Genomic DNA, 21194 nt, shown 5'->3' with positions numbered 1-21194 from the left:
TATGCCCGTGGTGAGGGCCAGTCTGCTGCCCGGCAGGTGGAGACCCAGCCCCCACACTGCTTGCGGAGGACGCCGTCCTGCCCGGAGCCGGCTGGCCGCCGATGGGGAGGACCGGGCGGGGTCCTCTGCCCACTTTGCCGTCCCTCCTGTGTCGTCCCTGCTCAGCCAGGGCTGGCCACATGGTGGGTTCCTGAGCCAGGTGCTCCGCAGGACGCGGGTGGCCAGGCTCCCACGGGTCCTACGCAGCGAGCGGCGGACAGAGGCGGAACCCGGCCAGGTGCCCGTGTGACCGCTGAGCTAATGGTGGCCCCTTTCCGGGCATGTTTGCAGGGCAGGTTGGTCACCGCTGCCCAGTCGAGAGGCTCTGCCCGGTTCCGCGGCTGGCTGGCCGGTGGCTGTGCTTCAGTTGTGGGCCCCGCCTGCTGGCGTTGGGCAGCTCAGGTGGCCTCGACCTCTAGGTGGGGGGCACTCGCTGACAGCGTCCCTTCTGCCTCGTCTGATTGGCCGAGCGCCGGAGGCCACCCTGGGCAGCGGGGGTGGCAGGCGCTGCTTCCGCCCAGGCCTGGCTGGGGTGCCGGGGGCTGCGTCTCTGTCCCTCTGCTCCTGACGACCTCGCCGCAGTCCCCGGGCTGGCCCTCTTCCTCTTGAGGACACCGAGGCCTGGAGGGAGAAGTTCAGCCACTTGGTGGCCCGGTGGCCGCAGGCAGAGCCGCAGCTCCAGAGTGCCCAGCCTGTGTCCTTGGGGCCTCCCCTGGGTGGGGACGGGCCAGGACAGGCAGGGCAGCCTGGGCGCTGCAGAGCCTGGTCCCACAGACGTCCGTAGCAGCCCCAGCCCGGCCTCCGGGAGCTCCCAGGTGTGGGAGGGCAGCCCCACAGGTGGCCAGCAGAGGAGGTGGACTGCAGGCCCCACGGCCCAGACCAGGAGGGAGCTGGGATGGCCGAGGACCCAGAGAAGACGGCGGGGCAGGGGCCTGGGCTCTGCAGGCGCGAAGCCTTGAGGGGGGCTTGGAGTTGGGAGGTGCCTGGGCCCCTGCACGGTGGGCAGCAGTGGGCGGGGTGCAGGCAGCCAGGCGTCACAGTGATGTGGGGAGCCCTGGGGGCCACTGCTCCCCAGGCCCAGCAGCAGAGCAGGAGCAGTGGGCCGGAGCCCCTGCGTGTAGCCAGGAGGGAGCCACATCCAGGCTGAGCTGGCCTTTGGCTGAGGCTTCTTCCTCGAGGAGCCCCGCCTAGGGAGGGGGACAGGTGGCCAGGGACAGCGGGACCTCGAGGCCAACATGTGGGAGCACGTGGGCCTGGTCCATCTGGACGCTGGGCTCCCTCTGTGATGTGGGGGCAGCGGGCAGGCGTCCACCGCTTGCCAGACCCAGCAACACCAGGAGCAGCCGTTCTAGGGTCCAGAGGCCTCCTCTGTGTGCAGTGTCCCATGCGCCCAGTCCTGAGTGTCCAGCCGTGTCCAGGATCCCTCAGGCCCCAAGCAGCCATCTTGGTGGTGGACCCACTGTGCGCCTGAGCAGGTGCCAGCCCACCTCCTGGGAAGACCCCGCGCTCCCTGGCTGCAGACTGCCCGCCTCACCCTTCCCCTCCGCTCCGTCCCAGGCGTCTGCCTGGGTCCCCTCGCCTGCCGTCAGTGCGCTCCTACTGTGTGCCTGGCATGGGGCCGGGTTGTGGGGGCATAGCCACAGCAGGGCATCCCAAGTCTCTGGTCTCGTGGGAAAGAGCAAGACGCGAAACGGAGCCACCCCAGATGGTGCCGCACCCGCCACGAGGAAACAAGTGGCGCGGGGCGGCTGCCGCGGCCAGTGTGGCCACCATGGTGAGCATCGGGCAGAGGCCTGAGGCAGGAATGCCCCTCTCAGAGGCAGCGGCGGGCACCAGGGCCCCAGCCAGGTGGTGTCCGGTCTCCTGGGGCAGAACGAGTCCCCACAGCGCTGCAGAGCGTGGGGAGCGCCTGGCGTGGAGGTGGGAGGGCAGCGTCACCTGGGGAAGGACTCTTAGGGGACTCAGAACACGACGCGTCCACGCGCTGGACGTGGGCACCGCCTGGGGCACCTGCCCGTCTGGCTTTACCGTGCCCTCACTCCAGCGGTGTGCCGATGCCTCCCCAGGCGCCCCCGCCCTCCTTCACAGCACGGGCAGCGGCGGGCGCGCCGTCCTTACCGTGTTCCAGGAGTCAGCTGCCCCCGGAGGCCAGAGTCCAAGAGGCAGCAGAAATCAGACCCCGTCCTGCTCAGTGTCCCCAGGTGGGGACAGCAGCTGCTGGGGTCTTGGTGCCCCTCAAGCCTGGGGAATCTGACGGGTCCTCACTGATTGGAGAGGACCGTCCCAACTGGACAGATAAAAGCCAGCTAGAGTGACGCCAGCCGGGCCAGCGTGGACACGGCAGGTGTGGGTGCCAGGCGGCTGCCTGCCCTGGTCCTCCTGGCACCGTGGCACAGCCTCGGCGTGTCCCCTGTGCCACTTCAGGCCACCTTCTCCACTTCCTTCCGTGGCGATGCCTGGTCAGTGGGCTCCGTGGGCCTCCGGGGCCCGTCTCCTGCTTCCCCGTCCTCACTCCTCCTGCTCCTCTTACTGTCCGGCCAGCGCCTCCACCGCAGAGCCTCGTGGGCGCTCACCCGGGGTGGACGCTCCGCCTCCCCCGCCCTTTCCTCTTAGCTGTGGCCAGTTTTGTGGGTGGTGCTGGGGGCTGGACCTCGGGCGCCTAGACCAGCTCCTGCAGGAGGGCTGCGTCCCCGCCCTCCCGCGGTTCCTTGACTGCTCCTCAGCGCGGCGCGTGCTCCCGGGTGGCACCTGGGCCTTCTGTGTGCTGGGAGACCTCGGCCCGGGGCCGTGCCCCGCCTGGCTTTGTACCCGGGGTGCCTCCTGCGCTTAGGGCTGCTCTGGATCTGGAGGTCTCACCCGGGGCTCTGGGAAGCCCAGGTATTTCCAAAGTGGCCACGGTGAGAAGAGGCGATCAGGCCGGCCGTGACTGGACTGGGGGCCGCAGTGCCAGGCCAGCAGGCCGTGGTGGCGCCATCTCCAGGACTCGCGCTGAACCGCGGGGCCAGGGGCAGAGCCCGCTGGGCTGCCACCGCTGTGCGCCAGGATGGAGGCCGCCGGCGAGAGCGGGCCGTGGGAGGCGGGGACGTGAGGCCTCTCTGCCGGACTCCGGAGCCCGTCTGTGAGCAGGGAGGCAGGCCTGCCGGGGCTCCAGGCAGAGGGCGCAGCTGCCCAGAGGCCCGGGGAAGGACGGCCTGGCCTGCGGAGGCAGGGAGGAGCCTGGGGCTGGAGCAGAGGTGGCGGGGGTGGCGGAGCAGAGCCGCGGCCGTGCCCGAGGCACAGGGTCCTTCGGGGCAGAGGGCAGCGCTGGAGTGAGGCTGGCCGAGCGCTGGCCCCGGGCGGCAGGGCGTCCCCTTCTGCTCCCTTGCCCACCTCGCAGCCGCTCCATGTCGGCGCATCCCTGCCGCGCGATTGGAACACCCTCCCCGCAGCAGGGCCCTGGGGACCCGTGGCCCAGGGGTCAGCCCCCCACAGCGCCCAGCGACCCGGGTCAGCAGGCGCCCAGGGCCCAGCCCGCTGCTGTGCCTCCCGCGCGCGCCGCCTAGCTCTGCTCCCGCCTCTGCCTTCCCTCGGGCCCGGCCCCTCCACCCATCTGGACTCCGGTCCACCTGCCCAACTCACCCTGGCCCTGCTGACTCGGCAGCACCGCAGCCCCGGGGGCTGTGGTGGCCCCAGTTCAGCTGAGGCCCGTTGTGCCAAGAGGAAGGGACATGTGTCCGTCAGTCCATCAGCAAACACAGATGGGGCCACACCCAGCCAGGGGACCAGGAAGGGGCGGTGGGTCAGGCTGCTGGCGAGGGCAGAGCATGAACAGAGGGACTGGCAGGGACGAGGGCCAGGGCCAGGGCCAGGCAGTGGGTGCCCGGGAGGGTCAGGAACGCTGAGGCGGGAGGGCTCACGCTGCAGGCCCGTCAGCTCTGGGCCCGTGGGAGGGGCAGGCCCGTCCCCCTGGAGTGCGGGATGTCTCCTGCTGGACCCAAGGACACAGAGTGGGGGTGGCAGGGGTCCCCGCTGGACCCTGGTGGGAGCCGGGAGGAAGGGGACTGGGGCTCACCCAGGCCCTGGCCGCCGGGTGGCCACCCACAGCACAGCCCCGAGGTGGGCACCCGGCACAGCCGCCTCTGCTTCCCCTACGGCTATTTTTAGAACTTCATTTCCTCGAGCGCGTCGGTGCCGACTCAGGCTGGGTGGAGCCCCTCGGGATGGCGGCCACTCACCGGCGCCTGCCCAGGCCCTCGGCGCTCCTGCCCTGCCTTCCTGGGCGTGCCGCGCAGGGGCCAGAGCAGGGCCAGCAGCTCAGGAGGCAGCGACTGCTGGCCTGCCCTGGGGGTGCCCTCGTGGGCCGAGCTCCCGCCCAGGCCCCCAGCCTGGACTCTGCGCCCAGGACGCGCCCCCCGCGGGGCCTGCCGGCTCCCTCTCCTCCAGCCGGCCCGAGTGGCCCCACTCCTGGCTCTGGCCTGCCTGACAGTGCCCGGGGTGCCAGGGAGGTGCCCAGGCAGGAGTGGGCTCCCGGGGCCGCTGGGCCAGCTGACCGCAGCCTGGGGCTCAGGACAGCGGAAGCTCGTTCTCTTGGTTCCGGAGCCCAGAAGGCTGGCCCCACGGTGCTGCTGGAGCCGGGACCTGCCCAGGTCCCTCCCAGGGTCTGGCGGAGGCTTCGCGCCTGCTCCTTGGTGGCCGAGCGTCACCGTCCCTGCTCCGCCTTCTCGTGGCACCCGTCGCTTCCCCGTGGGGACGGTCATCCTGGGGGGCCAGGCCCATGCCACCGCACAGCCTCAGCCCGCGGGTCAGCCTCAGAGCCCGCTCCCAGACGGTCAGGTCCCGGGGCTCCCTGGGGACAGGCACTCAGGAGCCCTGGGTGCAGCCAGCTCTGCCCCCAGTGTCCCCCTCAGACCGTGCACACTGCGCTGGGTGGGTCTCTGTGCACCGACTGGCCGGGGACCCGCGCGTGCCGGAGCCGGAGGCTCTGCGGGGCCAGGCCCACCCATGAGGACCAGCAGGGCGGCCCTGGCCGCCTGCAGCCCCGGGCCTCTCCTCCTCCAGCGACCCTGGGAGGGCCAGTCCCTCCCGGCCTGCTTTAGAGGGGGGCCTCCTCGCCGGCGCTGCCCCTGCCCCCTCAGGCTGGACGGCTCCGTCCTCGCAGCCCCACCCAGAGCAGGGAGGGCCTGGGCCAAGCCACTCCTGGCGCCTGCAGCTCCTGGGCGGGCAGGCGGCGTGGCACCTGGGTCCAGCCGCCTCCTCAGATTCGTTGTCACCTCAGTGGGGCGAGCATGTGCTTGGTCCCCCGTGGCACCTGGGAGGGGCCGTGCCCACTTGGGACCCTGTCGGACGCCCTGGCCCCCCTGACCCCCAGTCTTCTCGTCTCTGAAGGCGAGTGAGGAGCCCACTCCCACGTCCTCAGGAGAGGCCAGGCTGGGCTGGGCTTGGGTGGCGCCTGCACACGCCAGGCCCTGGGTCCACCCACGGCGCTGCAGCACCCTGCTGGTGCCCAGGACGATGGCCACCTCCACCCTGGCTCTGGCAGGACGCTGCCCGTGGTTGGCACCAGTGGCCTCTCCTGCCCGAGGCCCCTCCCTGAGGCGCAGAGCTAGCCGGTGTCACCTCCTCGGAAGCGCCTCTCATCCGTCAGGCCCTCGGGCCAGGGGCTGCCAGGAGCCGGGCAGAGCTGGAGTCCCCTGGCCCCTCCTGTGCCCACCTGTCCCCACAGGGCAGAGGGCCATGGGTGCTCAGCCCGGGGTGCTGGCCAGTTCCCACTGACCACAGTCCCCAGCTGCTGCCGGCCCTGCCTGGCAGGGACGGTGCTCCTGTCTCCCGTCATTGGCTTCCCTGTGACGCTGGGCCTGGCGGGTGGGGTTTGACCCCGGGCCCCCCACACCCAGAGCCGCGTCCGGCCCACTCCTGGGTCCTGGGGCAGCCCCGAGGCCTGCGGTCTCCCGGCCTCTGCCACCTCTCGCTGCTCTGGGGCCCCGGCCAGGGCGGTGGTGGCGGGCGCCCCGGGCCCACCCCTCTCCCCAGTGCCACCCAGGCCGTGAGCGCTGGGCTGCTCAGGGCTGCTGGAGGCTGCGGGTGGTGATGGCGGGTAACCAGCGGGGCACCTGGGCTCCTGGCGACCGTGCGGGACGTCCGGGGAGGGCTCCTGGTGACCGTGTGGGACGTCCGGGGAGGGGTCCTGGCGACCGTGTGGGGCGTCCGGGGAGGGGTCCTGGCGACCGTGCGGGACGGGGGGGCCTCTGCAGGCTGAACCGTGTCCTTCTCCCCTCAGGCCTGACCCAGAAGAAGTCGGCCCCGTCAGAGGTGAGTCTCCAGAGGGGCGGGAGGACAGGGGGGCCGGCTGCTGTGGGTCCTGGGACAGCTTGCTGCCCCTCTCTGGACCCAAGTGCCATTGAGGGTTGGTGGGCAGAGCGAGCCCCGTGTGCCCCGCAGCCAGGAGTTGGGTCACATTTTACCGCGGGGTCGATAGGTGTCCCGGGGTCAGGAACAGGCGAGGGGAGGACCGTGTCCCCGCAGCTGGCCAGGCGGGGCTGCCAGGCTGGGCGGGGGCCGTGACAGGGCCTTGGGTCCACCTGAGCTGGGAGCTCGGGTCCAGGTGCTGCCAGTCCTCGGAGTCCTCCCCAGGCGGGCAGTGCTCCCCCCACCTGCCAACCCCTCGTCCCTCTGGGAGTCTCCCCAGGGTTCCTGGGCCACAGCCATCGTCCATCCAGCCCCCTTCATCCACGCTGCCTGTCCTAGCCTGGTGGCGGCACGTGGGGGGGTTGGTGCGGGTCAGTGTCCAGCGGGAGCGGAGCTCCTGGGCGGCTGTGAGGGGCGGGAGGCCCGGACCACTGGGGAGCAGCCTGCGTGGCCAGCCGCGTGAGCCCCCTGCCTCCAGCAAACCCAGGAGAGCGGGAAGGGCTTTTCCACCTGGCAGGGACCACAGCTGTGTGTCCACCTGGGTGCAGCCCTGGGCACCTCAGGACGGGGGCCACTAGGGAGGAGTGTCTCGCTGCAGCCCCAGCGCCCGGGGACTGGGTATCCGTCCCACAGCGCCCCCTGGTGGCCAGCAGGGGGCGTGCGCTGCTGCTTGCCGGGTCGAGGCCCAGGTCCTGAGGCCCAAGTCAGCTGGGCTCCCTGAGTGGCCAGGGTGGGTGCTGGTCCAAGGTCAGTGGCGGCCAGAGGGGCCAGGACCCAGCTCTGCCCATCATCCGGCCGGCTGTGTCTCAGGCCTCTCTGGGGTCCCCAAGGGGTCCGTAGCTCACGCCACCTGTCCTCCAGCCTGCAGCAGCCTGGTCCACTCCCCACCCAGGGCCTTCTCAAGAGGCACTGCCCCCGGACAGCAGCCGTCATGACGGGGCAGCTCCTGGCCTGCACGGTGGAGGCCGGGCAGTGTGGCCCAGGGCCCTCTCCCAGCCCACGAGGGTGGGCTGCCTGGCCTGGCAGCTCTCTGGAGTGAGCGCTGTGGCTGTCTGTGCTGGACACTGGCCCGGACAGCCGCCTGCCCTGCCTGCGGCCCACCACCTCCCCAGGCCCCAGCTGGCCTGGGCAGGGCCCCGCAGGTGCCGCCACTGGCCCTCTCCCAGGTTCCCAGGGCCCAGGCTCCTGGTCCTCTCGACTCCTCCTGTTTCTTCGTCCCAGGCCCTGTCAACGATGGGACAGCCCGGCCCTGGCCACGGGAAGAAGTTGGGTCATCGCGGCGTGGACGCGTCTGGAGAGACCACCTATAAGAAGGTTCCCTTTCTGCCCTCGGCGGCGGGCGGCTCGGGGCATGGGGTCAGGCGTGGACTGTGGCCTGAAGGCTGGAGGCTCGGGCAGGGTCCTGTGCGCGGTCCTGTCGGGTGACCTGCGGGCCCCAGGACGGGAGCGCTGGGACCAGTCGGGGCGCCAGGTCTGTGCCAGGGCTGCCCTGGGCTTGGAGTGCGGGTGAGCAGCAGGGAGGGGCGTGCCTTGGGCTGGCACGGGTGGCCCAGGGGACCCAGGCCTGCGGGCAGTGCTGCCCCTGCCGTCACGGAGCCCCAGAGGACAGGTGGCAGAGCCCAGGTCTGCAGATGGTGCAGCCGCCTCACTGTGGACCACGCCCCAGAAGCCGCCCCCGTGAGCGCAGTGGCTCATGCTGCCATCCCAGCGACTTGGGAGGCTGGGTCAGGAGGAGGATGGCAGGCCAGAGGCCAGCCTCGGCAGCTTCCAAGACCCTGTTTCAGAATCACAGGCCTGAGCCGGCTCCGTGGTGGAGCCCGCTGGTTCAAGTCCCAGCACTGCAGGAGAGCGGGGAGGGTGGGCTGGGCGTACCGCTGGGGGGCAGTGGTCAGCACCTGCCCCGCCACACGGGCCCCATCCCCATCCAGCACTGTAAAAGCAACAGGACCTCCTGGCAGTGGACTGAGCCCTGCGGGGCAGGGCAGCTGGGGCTCGGGCACTGGGGCTTCCAGGACCCAGCCAGAAACAGACTCTGGGGCTGTGGAGCCGGGCCGGGCCCTGCTGGCTGCGAGGCTGGTCCCCTCCCCTGCAGGGCCGTGGCTGGATGGACCCCACGCTGGGGGGCAGTTGTGCCAGGGGCTGGCCGCAGGCTGAGCCATGGAGCGTCCCGGGCTCGGGCTGTGGCCAGAAGCCCCTACCGGGGCCTGATGCCTGTGTCCCTGCAGACCACCTCGTCCACCCTGAAGGGGGCCATCCAGCTGGGCATCGGCTACACTGTGGGCAACCTCAGCTCCAAGCCGGAGCGCGACGTGCTCATGCAGGACTTCTACGTGGTGGAGAGCATCTTCTTCCCCAGGTGGGCGGCTGGACTCTCCTGCACGCGGTGCAGCCCCCCCCCCCAAGGACAGCAGCAGGCCTCTCCTGGCATCCAGGGCTCTGAGTCCCAGCCCTCCAGGAGTCAGCACTGGCTGTGCTGGGTCACTGGTCTAGACCGATTCTAAGAGAGGAGAAGCAGTGGTCAGGGGTGGCTCGGGTGGAGCCCTTGCCTGGCTCACCTGAGGCCCTGGGTCCATTCCCAGCACCACAAAAAGATCCAAGAAAAGGTGGAAGCTTGTTTCTCTCTCACCTAAAGATACCCATAGGCAATCCCTGGGGCTGGTCAGGTGGGTTCGTGGTGTTGGTTCCTTCTAGTTACTGTGCTTTGTCATCCTCCATGTGTGGCTTCTGTAACCAGCAGTCCCTTGGTGGCTGCCCAAGCTCCTGCCATCACGTCTGCATTCCGGCAGCAGGAGGGATGAGAGGAAAAGGGTCCACCAGTAAATAGTGTGTTCCCCTCATGTCTCATTGGCCGAGTAGAGTCACGTGGCCATGCCTCGCTGCAAGAGAGGGTGGGCAGTGTCGTCTTACCCTAGCAGCCACATACTCAGGAACGTGGTGGGCTCTGTGGCTAATGAGAGGAGGGGCGGGGCTGCCGGGAACGCCCGGGACTGGCCACAGTGCCTCTGTCCCAGCAGGAGCCCTGTGGACGGGTGGGACTGGGCGCTGGGACCAGGGGGAGGCACCCAGGAGCCGCCGTCCTCATGGAGCCCCGCGTCCTCCTCCACAGCGAAGGCAGCAACCTCACCCCCGCCCACCACTTCCAGGACTTCCGGTTCAAGACCTACGCGCCCGTCGCCTTCCGCTACTTCCGGGAGCTCTTCGGGATCCGGCCCGACGACTACTTGGTGAGTGAGCGGCAGCCTTGGGGCAGTGGGGTCAGGGCCCCGAGTCCACCCCCGGGAGCGTGCGCTCCTCGGCCCGCCTGGCGGCCCGGTCTCGTGGCCATGCCTGCGCCTCGTCAGCTGGCCGCAGGGTCGCAGGCCACGGACTCGGGCGGCGGGCAGAAGGCAGAGGGCCTGGGTGGCTCGTTCCCACCGCCCACCCTGCTCCGGCGCCCCGCTGGGTCCCACCCGTGGCAGAGCCTGTGGCTGGCCATTGGCTGGCCATCGGGTGGCCCTCTGCAGTCCTCCCCTGCGCTCCCGGGGTCTGGCTGAGGGGCTGCCGTGTGGCCCGCGGGCACTGCTGCCCTGGACCTGCTGAGGCCACGTGGGGCGCGTGGCCCACACAGCCGCTGGCCTCCCTCTGGTCAGGGAGCAGAGGCCGAGAGAGACCAGGGTCCCCAGGTCCATCCCACGGCTCCACGGCCCCCTGCAGCACATGGGGCCAGCCTTCCACTGGGCTCTGGGCTCTGGGCAGTGGTCAGGTGGCCCGGCAGCCCGTCCTGTGCCCCGCCCACCGCCCCGCCCACCAGCCTTCCCCTCCCCTGGACTCCGCCCAGCGCCCCTGCAAGCTCAGGAGTGCGGTGCGGAGAACCCAGCTGCGGAGCCTGGTCCCGGAGGCCGGGGTGTCGGGCTGTGGAGGGGCTCCAGCTCCCCTGTCGCCAGGGGCCAGCACAGACGGAGACGGGGGCACCGAGGCTCTGCTGGCACTCGGTAGAAGCAAGTTCCCTCAGCGCCAGGCGGCTGGGAGGGCCCTTCCTCGCCCGCCTCTGTCCAGGGGAGGCTACGGGGCCTGCACTGGGGGCCCTGGGCCCAGTGTGGCCTCTGCTTTCCGGGGGTTTTTGTGGCTCGTAGCTGTGGGTGAGGAGAGGACAGACAGATGGCCAAAGCCTCTCCCAGCCCTCCACACCCTCCCCTGTGTGTGGGGAAGGTGGACCGAGGACAGGAAGGTGCAGCAAGCGTCCGTGGGGTGCAGGGAGGGACGGGCCACACGGCTCCTGCTGTGGTACAGCTTCCGTCCCAGAGTTGCCTCGTGGCCCATTGTGGCTGCTGGGGCTGCAGCTCTCACCTCAGCGTCCCAGCGGGGAGGTAGGTAGGAGAGGACAGCAGCTGTGCCAGCCCTCTGTCCCCGTTTCAGCCCTCCCCGAAGCCCACGCCAGCTTCCGCTCGCGCCCCCTCGGGCAGCGCCGATGACCCCCCAGCCATAGGGGCACCCGGGAACGGGTCTCAGCCCCTGCCCCTCAGCCGCCTCCCTCGCCGCGAGGCGCGCGTCCCGGGCCGCCGGCGGTTTCGGCGAGGCCGGCGCTGCCCTGTCTTCCAGTACTCGCTGTGCAACGAGCCGCTCATCGAGCTGTCCAACCCGGGGGCCAGCGGCTCCCTGTTCTACGTCACCAGCGACGACGAGTTCATCATCAAGACCGTCATGCACAAGGAGGCCGAGTTCCTGCAGAAGCTGCTGCCCGGCTACTACATGGTGCGCCTGCCGCGTGCCCCGGTGGCGCCTGGCCAGGGGAGGGGGGACACTGGCAGCCCCGCCCGACCCCACGAGTCCTGTGCCCGGGCAGCAGCGTCGCTGGGCGACCCCCAGGGCTGAGCGGTGGTGACTCAGGCGGGGGGCGGGGACGGGCCGCCAGCTGGTGCCTCACAGCAGACCGGCTGCTTGGGTGGGCGCGGGTGGGCTCTGTCCACCTCTGGGCCCCGGGGAGGACGGGTGGGAGCAGAGCCCCACTGCTGGCTGCAGGCTGGCGGCCCCTCCCCTGCGGAGCCGGGAGGGAACCGGGGTCTGCGACTCAGTGTCCCTGCTGTACGCCGAGGGCGGAGCCTGGGCTCCCTCGCGGGGCCGCGGCGTGGTCTATAAAGGACCAGAGGACTTTACCTCCTGAGCCAGGCCTGGGAAGATGCGGGCAGCGGGAGGTGGTGGGCGCAGACCTGGCCCCGAGGTGGGAGGTGGGGCAGCGGGAGGCACCGGGCCGCAGACCCGGCCCCGAGGCGGGAGGCGGGGGCAGCGGGAGGCGGTGGGCCGCAGACCTGGCCCCGAGGCGGGAGGCGGGGGCAGCGGGAGGCGGTGGGCCGCAGACCTGGCCCCGAGGCGGGAGGCGGGGGCAGCGGGAGGCGGTGGGCCGCAGACCTGGCCCCGAGGTGGGAGGCGGGGCAGCGGGAGGCGGTGGGCCGCAGACCTGGCCCCGAGGCGGGAGGCGGGGCAGCGGGAGGCGGCAGGCCACGTGGTTCTGAGGCCGCCCTCGCCCCATAGAACCTGAACCAGAACCCGCGGACGCTGCTGCCCAAGTTCTACGGGCTGTACTGCGTGCAGTCGGGCGGCAAGAACATCCGCGTGGTGGTCATGAACAACGTGCTGCCGCGCGTGGTCAAGATGCACCTCAAGTTCGACCTCAAGGGCTCCACGCACAAGCGGCGGGCCAGCAGGAAGGAGAAGGAGAAGAGCGCGCCCACCTACAAGGACCTGGACTTCATGCAGGACATGCCTGAGGGGCTGCTGCTGGACGCCGACACCTTCAGCGCCCTGGTCAAGACGCTGCAGCGCGACTGCCTGGTGAGGCGCCCGTCCCCGCAGAGCCCGGGCCCCGTGTCGGGCAGTGGGCCCCCCACCAGGCAGGCGAGGCCCCTGGGGAGCCCGCGCTGCTGCCAGTGGAGAGCAGGGCCCTGCCCAGTCCTGGCGGCCTCACGGAGGCCGTGGCCTCGCTGACTCCCGGGCCCCCTCAGATGCAGCCTGGCCCTCGACCTGTCGGCGACCCTGCTCCGTAGGGGGGGCGCTCGCCCTGGGCCACGGGCAGGCTGCCACCTGGGCCCCGGGCACCCTCCAGGGCGGGCACAGGCGGGGCCAGCCACGTGCCGCGCGCCGTCCCCAGGTGCTGGAGAGCTTCAAGATCATGGACTACAGCCTGCTGCTGGGCGTGCACAACATCGACCAGCACGAGCGCGAGCGGCAGGCCCAGGGCGCACAGAGCGCCTCGGGCGAGAAGCGGCCCGTGGGCCAGAAGGCGCTCTACTCCACCGCCATGGAGTCCATCCAGGGCGGGGCCGCCCGCGGCGAGGCCATCGAGACCGACGACACGTAGGTGGCCGGTCCTCCCCGCGCCCCTCACGGGAGGGTGACCGTGGCACCGCACGTGGGCAGAGCGTCCCCAGACGCCTCCCAGTGCCATGGAACGTGGCGCCCGCCCCCCGCCCTGAGGGAGGTGACGCTCGGGCCCGGTAGTGGGTGGGCCGGGTGCCCCCTGGAGGGCGTGCCAGGCCCTGCAGGTGCCGCGCAGCCGCCCTGCCTCCGTCTCTGCACGCGAGGGTGGCTGCACACGTCCCAGACGCCACCCCAGGAGCGAGGTAGACCAGTCTGTGACCGCGTCGGGGGGAGCCTCGTCCCAGCAGCACCTGGGACTTTGCCTGACCACGGGAGGCCAGCCAGAGTGGCCACGTGTGCCCGGGTCCGCCCTGGGGCCCTGGAGGACACTGGTGCCCACTTCCTGCTCAGGAGAGGGCTGGGGCCAGGACCAGGGTGCCCCCCTGGCGGGCGCAGATGCCCTAGGTCCCCGGCTGTACCAGGGCATTGGAGGAACAGCCCTCCAGTGGAGGGGCCCCGTGGCGTAGGGGGCGCGGGCCTGGCACGGCCGTGCCCTGAGACGGTGGTCTTGGCATCCGTAGGGTCCTCGGGGCCAGCAGGGAGCAGGTGAGCTCAGCCCTGCCTGGTGTGCGCGACAGCCTGGGTCGGCCTGGGGCCTGGCTAACGGTGGCTCTGGGACAGCTCGCCCGCAGGACCTCACTAACTGCACCGCGTGGGCGTGGGCGTGGCCGCCTGTGACTAACGCGGGTGCGGGTGCGGGTGCCAGCCTGTGCCGGCTGGGCCCCGGGCAGCCCCGGCCTGGAGGAGGGGCAGGACTCGGGTCACCCAGTGGCCACAGGCTGGGTGCCGGGACCCTAGCTGCCCCCCGAAGCGGGTGGCCCCCCTGACTGCGCCCCTCCCCGCAGGATGGGCGGCATCCCGGCCGTGAACGGCCGCGGGGAGCGGCTGCTGCTGCACGTGGGCATCATCGACATCCTGCAGTCCTACAGGTGCGCCCGCCCGCGGGGCCCTGGGCGCCTGGGCGGCCCGGGCCTGGGCCTGGCCGGGCGCTGACCCACGGCCCCTGTCCCGCAGGTTCATCAAGAAGCTGGAGCACACCTGGAAGGCCCTGGTGCACGACGGGGTGCGTGCTCTGCCCGTCCCCCAGGCCCAGGCAGGGGCGGAGCCCCGGGGAGGGACCCTGGGCTCAGGCTGAGCGGGAAGGGCTCCTTGGGACAGCTGATCTGTAAGTCAGTGTCCACCTGTGAGGCGTGCGGCCACCCGTGAGCACCGTGGGTGAGGTGGCCAGATTCCCTTAATGCGAAGACTACGAGGACCACACGCCCGGGCCTGGGCCCCCCGGTCTGCCCCTCGGGCGCCGCTCCAGTCTCCTCTGAGGACTGAGGCCCACCACGGTCTTGGCTGGGTGGTGGGCTCTCCTTCCACAGCCCCGACACGGGCCAGTTCTGACCAGCGTGGCCATAGCCTGCGCAGGCAGCAGAAGCCTCCAGAATGTGTACCAAGAAGGTCAAGGTGGCAGGAGACCCTAGGGTTTCCGTGAGCCTCGTCCAGCTGGGCCCCCTGCCCATGGCAGGTCAAGCCTCCCCTCTGCTGCTGCTCCACACCCCTGGCACTGTCCTTGTACCAGGTCCGGGTGGACCACATCCTCACTGCAACCAGAGGAAGGGACGGGGCTGCGAGGGGCAGGTGTCACAGCGCTGGTCGTGCCGGGGGCCAGGATGTGACCCCATGCCACAGCTCAGCCAGGGAGGCTGGGAGGCCAGGTCGCATCACACCTCGGGGATCCTGGCCTTGACTGGGGAGCTGCTGGCCCGGGTGGGTGGAGGCAGGGGTGCTGCTTGTCACCCTGCAGGCCGCAGGATGGCCCCTGTCCAACCTAGACTCCTCAGACCCCCGAGTTTGAGAATGGTGCTGTGGCCGGGTGGAGGCAGGGCCTCTGCTGTAGGGCGCAGGCTCCCTGCCTGCTGGAAATCTACCACCTTGCTCTGGCCGTGGCCGCCTGGGGCCGGGACCCCCCGTCTGCCCAGAACCAAGGAGCTGTGCCATCTGCTGCTGGTCACGAGAGTGGCCAGAGACCCCGTGCGAGGAGGTCTGCCAGGAAAGCCTACGGGCAGAGCCGGCTGCAGGCGGAGCTCCGCCCGTGCCTGTCGTAGGTCTGCTGGTTTCCTGGATGTTCACTCGCGCCCTGGTGCACAAAGCGAAGACGCAGGTGTCCGTAGCGGGAAGACTTCCTTCCCGTTCCCTGCCACCCGGTGTCCAGCGGGAGCTGCTGCTGCCTGTCCCACGTCCCCTCTCTAGAAGCCACAGCACCATTTAAGCAGAAGGCGCCTCTGCCCCAACGTGGCGCCTGTCCAGGGCTGCCCTCACAGGGAGTGTCCACAGCAGCTCACCCAAACCCTAACCCCTTGGGCGCCCCTTCCCTTACAGGACACGGTGTCCGTCCACCGCCCCAGCTTCTATGCAGAACGCTTTTTCAAGTTCATGAGCAATACAGTCTTTCGGAAGAATTCCTGTGAGTTGCCTGAGCCCTGCTGGGTAGGAGGGACTCCAGAGGAGAAAAGAAGGCAGAGCACTGGGCTGGGTAGGGGGACAGGGAATCCAAGGCCCAGAGCACAGGGGCTGAGTCCCTTAACTGTGTTGCTGCTGTCCAGGTCACTGACCCAGAGAGGCTGAGAAACCCACCTAGGTCACACAGCGGGCAAGGGTGGAGAGCTGAGTTGCAGCGCCCCCGAGGCCCGTGGAGTCCACCTGACGGTGGGGGCTGCCGTAAAGTCCTGCTATCACTAGGTTGATCGCAGAAGCTGCTTCTGCTCTTTCTGGCCCCCACCCCAGGGGACAAACCTGGTACTGGGTCCCCAGGAGTGCGAGGGAAGCAGAGTGGGGTCAAGCAGGAGGTACCCAGCCTCCCTGGCACCTGTGGTGACCCTTCCCTGACCTGGAGGGACAGGCAGACAGGGGCAGGACAGTGGTGTGGCGTGGGCAGCTGATGCATACCGGGTGGACCTGGAGGGCGCTGCGCAGCGGGGCTCCCAGCACAGATGCCCGCCCTCCCTCGCAGCCCTGAAGTCCTCACCGTCCAAGAAGGGCCGAGGTGCCTTGCTGGCCGCCAAGCCCCTGGGGCCCACTGCTGCCTTCTCCGCCAGCCAGATCCCCAGCGAGCGCGAGGATGCCCAGTACGACCTGCGGGGCGCCCGCAGCTACCCCACGCTGGAGGACGAAGGTGACTGCCAGGGGAGCAGGGCCTCAGTTCAGCCAGCCCATGCTGGGGGTCGGGGGGCCTGGGAGCAAGAGCCGCATGGAGCACGGAGCGCAGAAGACGGGTCCCTGTCACCGGAAGGGACCAGGGATGTTGCCGGAGAAAGCACTGCATGGGTCGGCGCCTGATACTCCGGAGGGTCCTCCCCGCGGCCCCCACCCCAAGGGTTCCAGGCAGGACCGCGCTGGTGTGCGCAGGCGCGAGGGAGGCCCAGGGCCCCGCTGCCGCCGCCTGCCTCCCGCCTCCTGCCTCCTGCCTCCTGCGGGCGTATTCAGCACACTTGCCTCCACGGGCCAGGGCGGGACGGGAGGTGGGAGGTCGGAGGTCGGAGGTCGGGCGGGACGTGTGGCCTCATGGCCGCAGGGGTGTGGCAGCAGCTCCTTGAGGTGTCTAACGCCCCTCCATGCAGGCCGGCCCGACCTCCTGCCCTGCACGCCACCCTCATTTGAGGAGGCCACCACCGCCTCCATCGCCACAACCCTGTCGTCCACCTCCCTCTCCATCCCCGAGCGGTCCCCCTCGGAGTCCTCGGAGCAGCCTCGGTACAGGTGGGAGGGGCTTGTCGCCGTGGGGGCGGGGCAGTGGGCTGGTGGGAGGAGCATCCGGCGGGCTGGCGGGCTGCGCTGTGGTCTCCATCCTGGGCTCTCCTGGGCGGGACTTAGGCTCCCTTCACCTGCTGCGCTCTCTCCGCAGGCGGCGCACGCAGTCCTCCGGACAGGATGGCCGGTGAGACCCCAGCCCCTCCGTGGTGCCCCAGCTACCCCCTCCGACGCCAGCGATCTTTGCCCTCTGGTCTTGGCGCAGAGATTGAGTGCTCACACCTGCTGCCAGTGTGCTGATCCTCCACAGGAGCAGGGACTGCTGTGCCCCACACCTGCTGTGCCAAGGGCCCTGCTGGGCACCAGGGTCAGAGAGGAGCCAGGCTCAAGTCGGGACTCCCCATGGGCCAGCTCTTGGGTCCCTGGACCTGGAGTGACAGGGGTGCTCCTGGGTGGGGGGCCTGCCTCAGCTCCCCATTGCCTGCAGGCCCCAGCAGGAACCACACGTGGAAGAGGACCTGCAGGTCACGGTGCAGGCAGAGCCCACGTGCAGCGTGGAGGTGATGGTCCCCAAGGAGGAGGACACAGGGTGAGTGCAGGCCTCCCGCGGGAGGAGGGGCCAGTGGCCTGGCGTTTGTTTTCTTACTGGTTTAAGGAGAGTGACTTTATTTTAATTTTAATTTCTTCTTGGATGAGACACTCAGTCGCATGACTGTCCCCCCAGGGTACCCTCGGCGATGCCCAAGGGTGCCTGTGGTGCCCTGGCCTGCAGTGGTGGAGGCCAGGGAAACTGCTTGGCACCATGCAGGACCAGGACCCACCAGCGAGCAGTCTGGCCTCGGGTTCCACGCACCCAGAGTGCCCTGGATGAGAGCCTCTGAATATCTGAGGAGCTGAGGCTCTTTGTTTCCCTCTTATTGGCGTTTGTTTCTTCATTTATTGAGGGTCTTGGTTTTAGTCGCCTGGGGCAGGGCTGGGACGGCGCCCAGAGCCTCCCTTGCTGGACAGCTCTGCCCCAGCCGCCTGGCCTTGCTGTTCCGTCTCGAGACAGGCCTTGCGGGGTTGCTGAGGCCGGCCTCCTCCTGCCTTGGCTTTGCCGGCGCTACAGCAGCGCGGGCTCCTGGGTGCGTCCACACCCAGGTTTGCTCACACGCGAGTCTCTGCCACTCAGCCCTGGTGGGTTCCTGAACCTGGCGTGTGTGGTTGCAGGGACATCCTCACCGCAGACACAGAGAGTTCTTGGCGCTGTGGCTCCCAACACAGATGCCCAGTCATGGAGCCTCAGTGGGCACGGCCTTGCTGTCTCCCATCTGTGACTGGGGGCGGCAGTGGCACCACCGCACTGTGGGCCGACTCACCGGGGCTCCTGCCTGGGCCTGGCATGTGGCAAGAGGAGACAGCGGTCCCTGCCCTGCGGGGAGAGAGACTGAGGCTCAGAGAGGGCATGTGAACTCCCAGGGTGGCCAGGGGTGACTCCTGGCCAGCAGATCACCAGGCTCAGCAGCATCGCTGGGCATCTTGTGCTGCCCACGGGAGACGGAAGTGCCGGCAGTGTCGGTCGCCAGGGCCTTTTGCTCCTGAGGTCAGGGAGGGAGCGGGAGGACCTGGCTTAGGGCCAGGAGTGCGGGTGCGACCCAGGGCCGCCCGTGTCCCCAGGGTGGAGACCTCCTTGACCGGTGCATCTGCCACCACCGTGGAGGTGGAAACTGCCAGCCAGGCCTCGGAGCCCGCGAGCCAGGCCTCGGACGAGGAGGACACGCCCGCCACAGATATCTACTTCGTAAGTGCCCTGTAGGCGCAGCCCCAGCTCCTGGCGTCCCTCACTGCACACGCCCGTGTGTACGCGCTCTCACACTCTGAAGTGCACACGGCACTGTGCACCTCGCCCGGCACACTCGGTGCCCTCCTTCACGGGCACTGTCCTGCTACACACTGCTGCGGTCACGTCCACGTCTGCCTCCCTTCCTGCCTCACCTTCCGGGGGCGGCCCCGCCCAGGCTCGGCTCCATGGCTCTGGGCTGACCCCAGGCCCTGCTGGCCTCGTCCCCCTCCCCCAGCTGCGCGGTGATCTCTGGCCTCCTTGGACTCTCAACTTCGCTGGGCAGCCAGGGCAGCCCCGAGCCTTTTCCTCTGGGTGGTGGGCTAGGCCAGGTGGACTCTGGGGAGGCAGGAGAGCCCTGTGCGGCCCTCCAGGGCCAGGGGCCGGGCTGCCTGCCCTGGGAAGCTGAAACTTCCCTCCCCAAGCCAGGGGTTGCCCCCACCCCCACAGGTGGACACAGGTAGCGGGGCTGCAGTCCAGACCCCCCAGGTCCTGGGTTCTGGGGTCGCTGGCTCTAGCCCCACTTGGGGTCAGATGGCCCCAGCTGCAACAGGAAGGGCCAGAGACCCCCACCGCACCTCTCCCATCCGCTGGGGGACCGTCACCCGGGAGCCGGCTTCCTCGCTAGCACGCCTGCCTTACCTCTGTGCTGCGCCTGCTAGGGCCCGAGAATCCCCCATGGCCCTGGAAAAGGACGCGGGCTGGTCCGTGCGTGTCCTGGCCTGCTGGGGTCCTCCGGGGCGGCGTGCTGCCCACAGGGCCCGCCTCCCGCTTTGGCCGCTGCTTGCCCCGCCCCTCCGCCCGCCTGGCCTGCGGCCCCGCCTCACCTGTCCTCTCTTCCTCCTCCGCCCCGGCCAACGGCCCGAGCAGTTCACCGATGGGAGGTACTGGATTTACTCCCCCCGCCATCGCCGACTGCGGGCCGTGACGCCGAGCCCCTCGGGGACTGTAAGTGACCGCAGCCAGCCCCTGGGGAGAGGGGCCTCGCCCACCTTTGGGCAGCGGGGAGCTGCAGGTCCCTGGCCAGAAACACGGTGCCCAGCGGCCTTTTTTCCTCAGGACTTAGGAAAGTGACAAGGGGTTGAGCCAGCCAGGCTTGTCCCACAGGGCACTGAGCTGCGTGGCTCTTGACAGTGTTACTTAGTCCCAGATCAAGGCGGGCACTAAAGAGGACCACCCGTCCCTGGGCCTGTCCTACAGGTGGCAGCAGGGTCCACTTCAACCCCAGCCTGCTGCCACCCCACCCTAGCCCTCCTGGCACGTGGTGGGTGGAAACCTGTCACCACCCAGCCTCACCGGTCAGGGCCAGCCAGGGCAGACCCACCGAGGCGGCAGCCGGCCCCCGTGTGCCATCTCAGAGGTGCAGAGGCCAGCGCGCCCCAGAGGCCCGCCACAGCTCGAGGCTGTCAGGCCCCAGCCTCCACTGCGCGCTCTTGGCGAGACTGCCCGCCCCACGGCCCCCGGCCCAGCGGGCTGCACGGCCCCTCACGGCCGCAGGTGCAGACCCCAAGCGAGAGCGTCTGCTCTCCAGGCGGAGCCCTCTGGGCACTTGCCCTGCTCTCCAGTCCTGGGGTGCAGCCGAGCCAGCAGGCGTGCCGGGGACGTCACACCCCGAGTCAGCTGTGGGCCCCCGTCTCTGGAGGACAGGAGGCTGGCTGTGCTGCCTTTCCTGGAGCGTCCAGTTCTCAGCGTCCCTGTCCCAGGAGCAGCGTGGCCTGCAGGCCCCAGGGGCTGCCGCCTTTGGGACTTAGGTGGAGCCCCTCCCCCATCCCCCTGTGGCAGAACCCCAGCGGGTGCTGGTAGGGCCGTGGGCTCTGTGGCCAGCTCCTACCGTGACCACTGTGTGGGTCCCTGTGCCAGCTCCCCGGCCTTTGTGTTGCCACTCGAATTCCCCTGAGGCCGGAGGGCTCCTGCGCCCCCGGCCAGGCCGTCGTGTAGGGCTTGCTGCCCACAGTGCCCAGCAGCCTGGGCAGCTCACGTGGGAACGGATCTGGCAGCAACTGGAAATGAGTGGGCAGAGGTGCGGGGGCTTTCTTGGTGGAGGGTGCCTGGCAAGGCCCGGAGTGGTGGATGCCCCAGGGGCAGAGTGGGGCAGCACCAGAGTGCTGGGGCAGGGAGCAAGGACAGCTTGCTGCTGGCCTGTGCAGCCCAAGGGCAGCCCTGTGGGGCCCAGCTGAGGGACAGGGTGGGCGTGTGTTCCGGCCTGGGAGTCTGCCCAGGGAGGCCGGAGGAAGAAGAGGAGGCCCAAGAGCCCCTGGGGGCCAGAAGGCTTCTCAAGCAGGGAGCAGACCCAGGAGGGACAGGGATGGGCATCTCCCTCCTCCAGACCCCTCCCCAGACATAGCTGGGACAGGTGCAGTTGGGCCTGGCTCGCCGGGCCCTGGAAAGGCGCCCCTGGGCCTGGGACCACCAGCCTCCTAGGTGCTGCCACTGTCCAGGTCCCGACAGGCCTCTGGACGGTCCAGAGATAGGTCGGGCGCCCACACCACCCGGGACCGTCCATGAGGATGCCCTGGGGACCTGCTCCCTGGTGCCTGTGGCAGTGGGTGGGAGGCTGGAGAAGCCTCCTGGAGGACAGGCCAGCCGCACCTGGCACTCCCTGCTGTCCCCTGCCGCCTTGCACCGCTTCCTGCTGTCTGCGCTCTGTGCCCAGGGCCGCGGTGGGGCAGAAGCGCCGTCAGAGAGGGCAAGGGCCTCACCCTGTTGGCCCGGGGCCCGCCTCTTTTATTTTCTCCTGTTTCTTCTTCCTCGCCGCCTGTCTCGCGCCTCCTCGCACCCTGCTCTTCTTCTGCGCCCCTCCTGCACGCGCACCCGCCACCTGCAG

General features: G+C 70.0%; 1 protein-coding gene across 11 annotated transcripts in view; it reads left to right on the top strand.

Annotated features, from left to right (window-relative positions):
- The window catches only part of Pip5k1c (phosphatidylinositol-4-phosphate 5-kinase type 1 gamma), a 31987-nt gene that overhangs the window by 7779 nt on the left and 3014 nt on the right, over window positions 1–21194 (top strand). For 2 of the 11 annotated variants that reach the window (XM_047530924.1, XM_047530922.1), the window contains exons 2-16: window positions 6296–6327; window positions 7645–7737; window positions 8649–8779; window positions 9530–9647; window positions 10819–11154; window positions 11932–12231; window positions 12548–12753; window positions 13662–13745; window positions 13831–13879; window positions 15184–15268; window positions 15815–15976; window positions 16422–16560; window positions 16706–16738; window positions 17039–17140; window positions 18208–18331. In XM_047530924.1, the coding sequence (XP_047386880.1) occupies window positions 6296–6327; window positions 7645–7737; window positions 8649–8779; window positions 9530–9647; window positions 10819–11154; window positions 11932–12231; window positions 12548–12753; window positions 13662–13745; window positions 13831–13879; window positions 15184–15268; window positions 15815–15976; window positions 16422–16560; window positions 16706–16738; window positions 17039–17140; window positions 18208–18331 (1994 nt within the window). Of the gene's footprint in view, window positions 1–6295; window positions 6328–7644; window positions 7738–8648; window positions 8780–9529; window positions 9648–10818; window positions 11155–11931; window positions 12232–12547; window positions 12754–13337; window positions 13363–13661; window positions 13746–13830; window positions 13880–15183; window positions 15269–15814; window positions 15977–16421; window positions 16561–16705; window positions 16740–17038; window positions 17141–18207; window positions 18332–19240; window positions 21189–21194 lie in introns of those variants that run through there. The other 9 variants (XM_047530925.1, XM_047530921.1, XM_047530926.1 and 6 more) reach the window with 9 other exon arrangements.

The sequence above is a fragment of the Sciurus carolinensis genome, chromosome 17 (genome assembly GCF_902686445.1).
Source record: "Sciurus carolinensis chromosome 17, mSciCar1.2, whole genome shotgun sequence".
NCBI lineage: Eukaryota > Metazoa > Chordata > Mammalia > Rodentia > Sciuridae > Sciurus > Sciurus carolinensis.
Note: the sequence above shows the minus strand (reverse complement) of the source record. Positions and strands in the feature narration are given on the sequence as shown.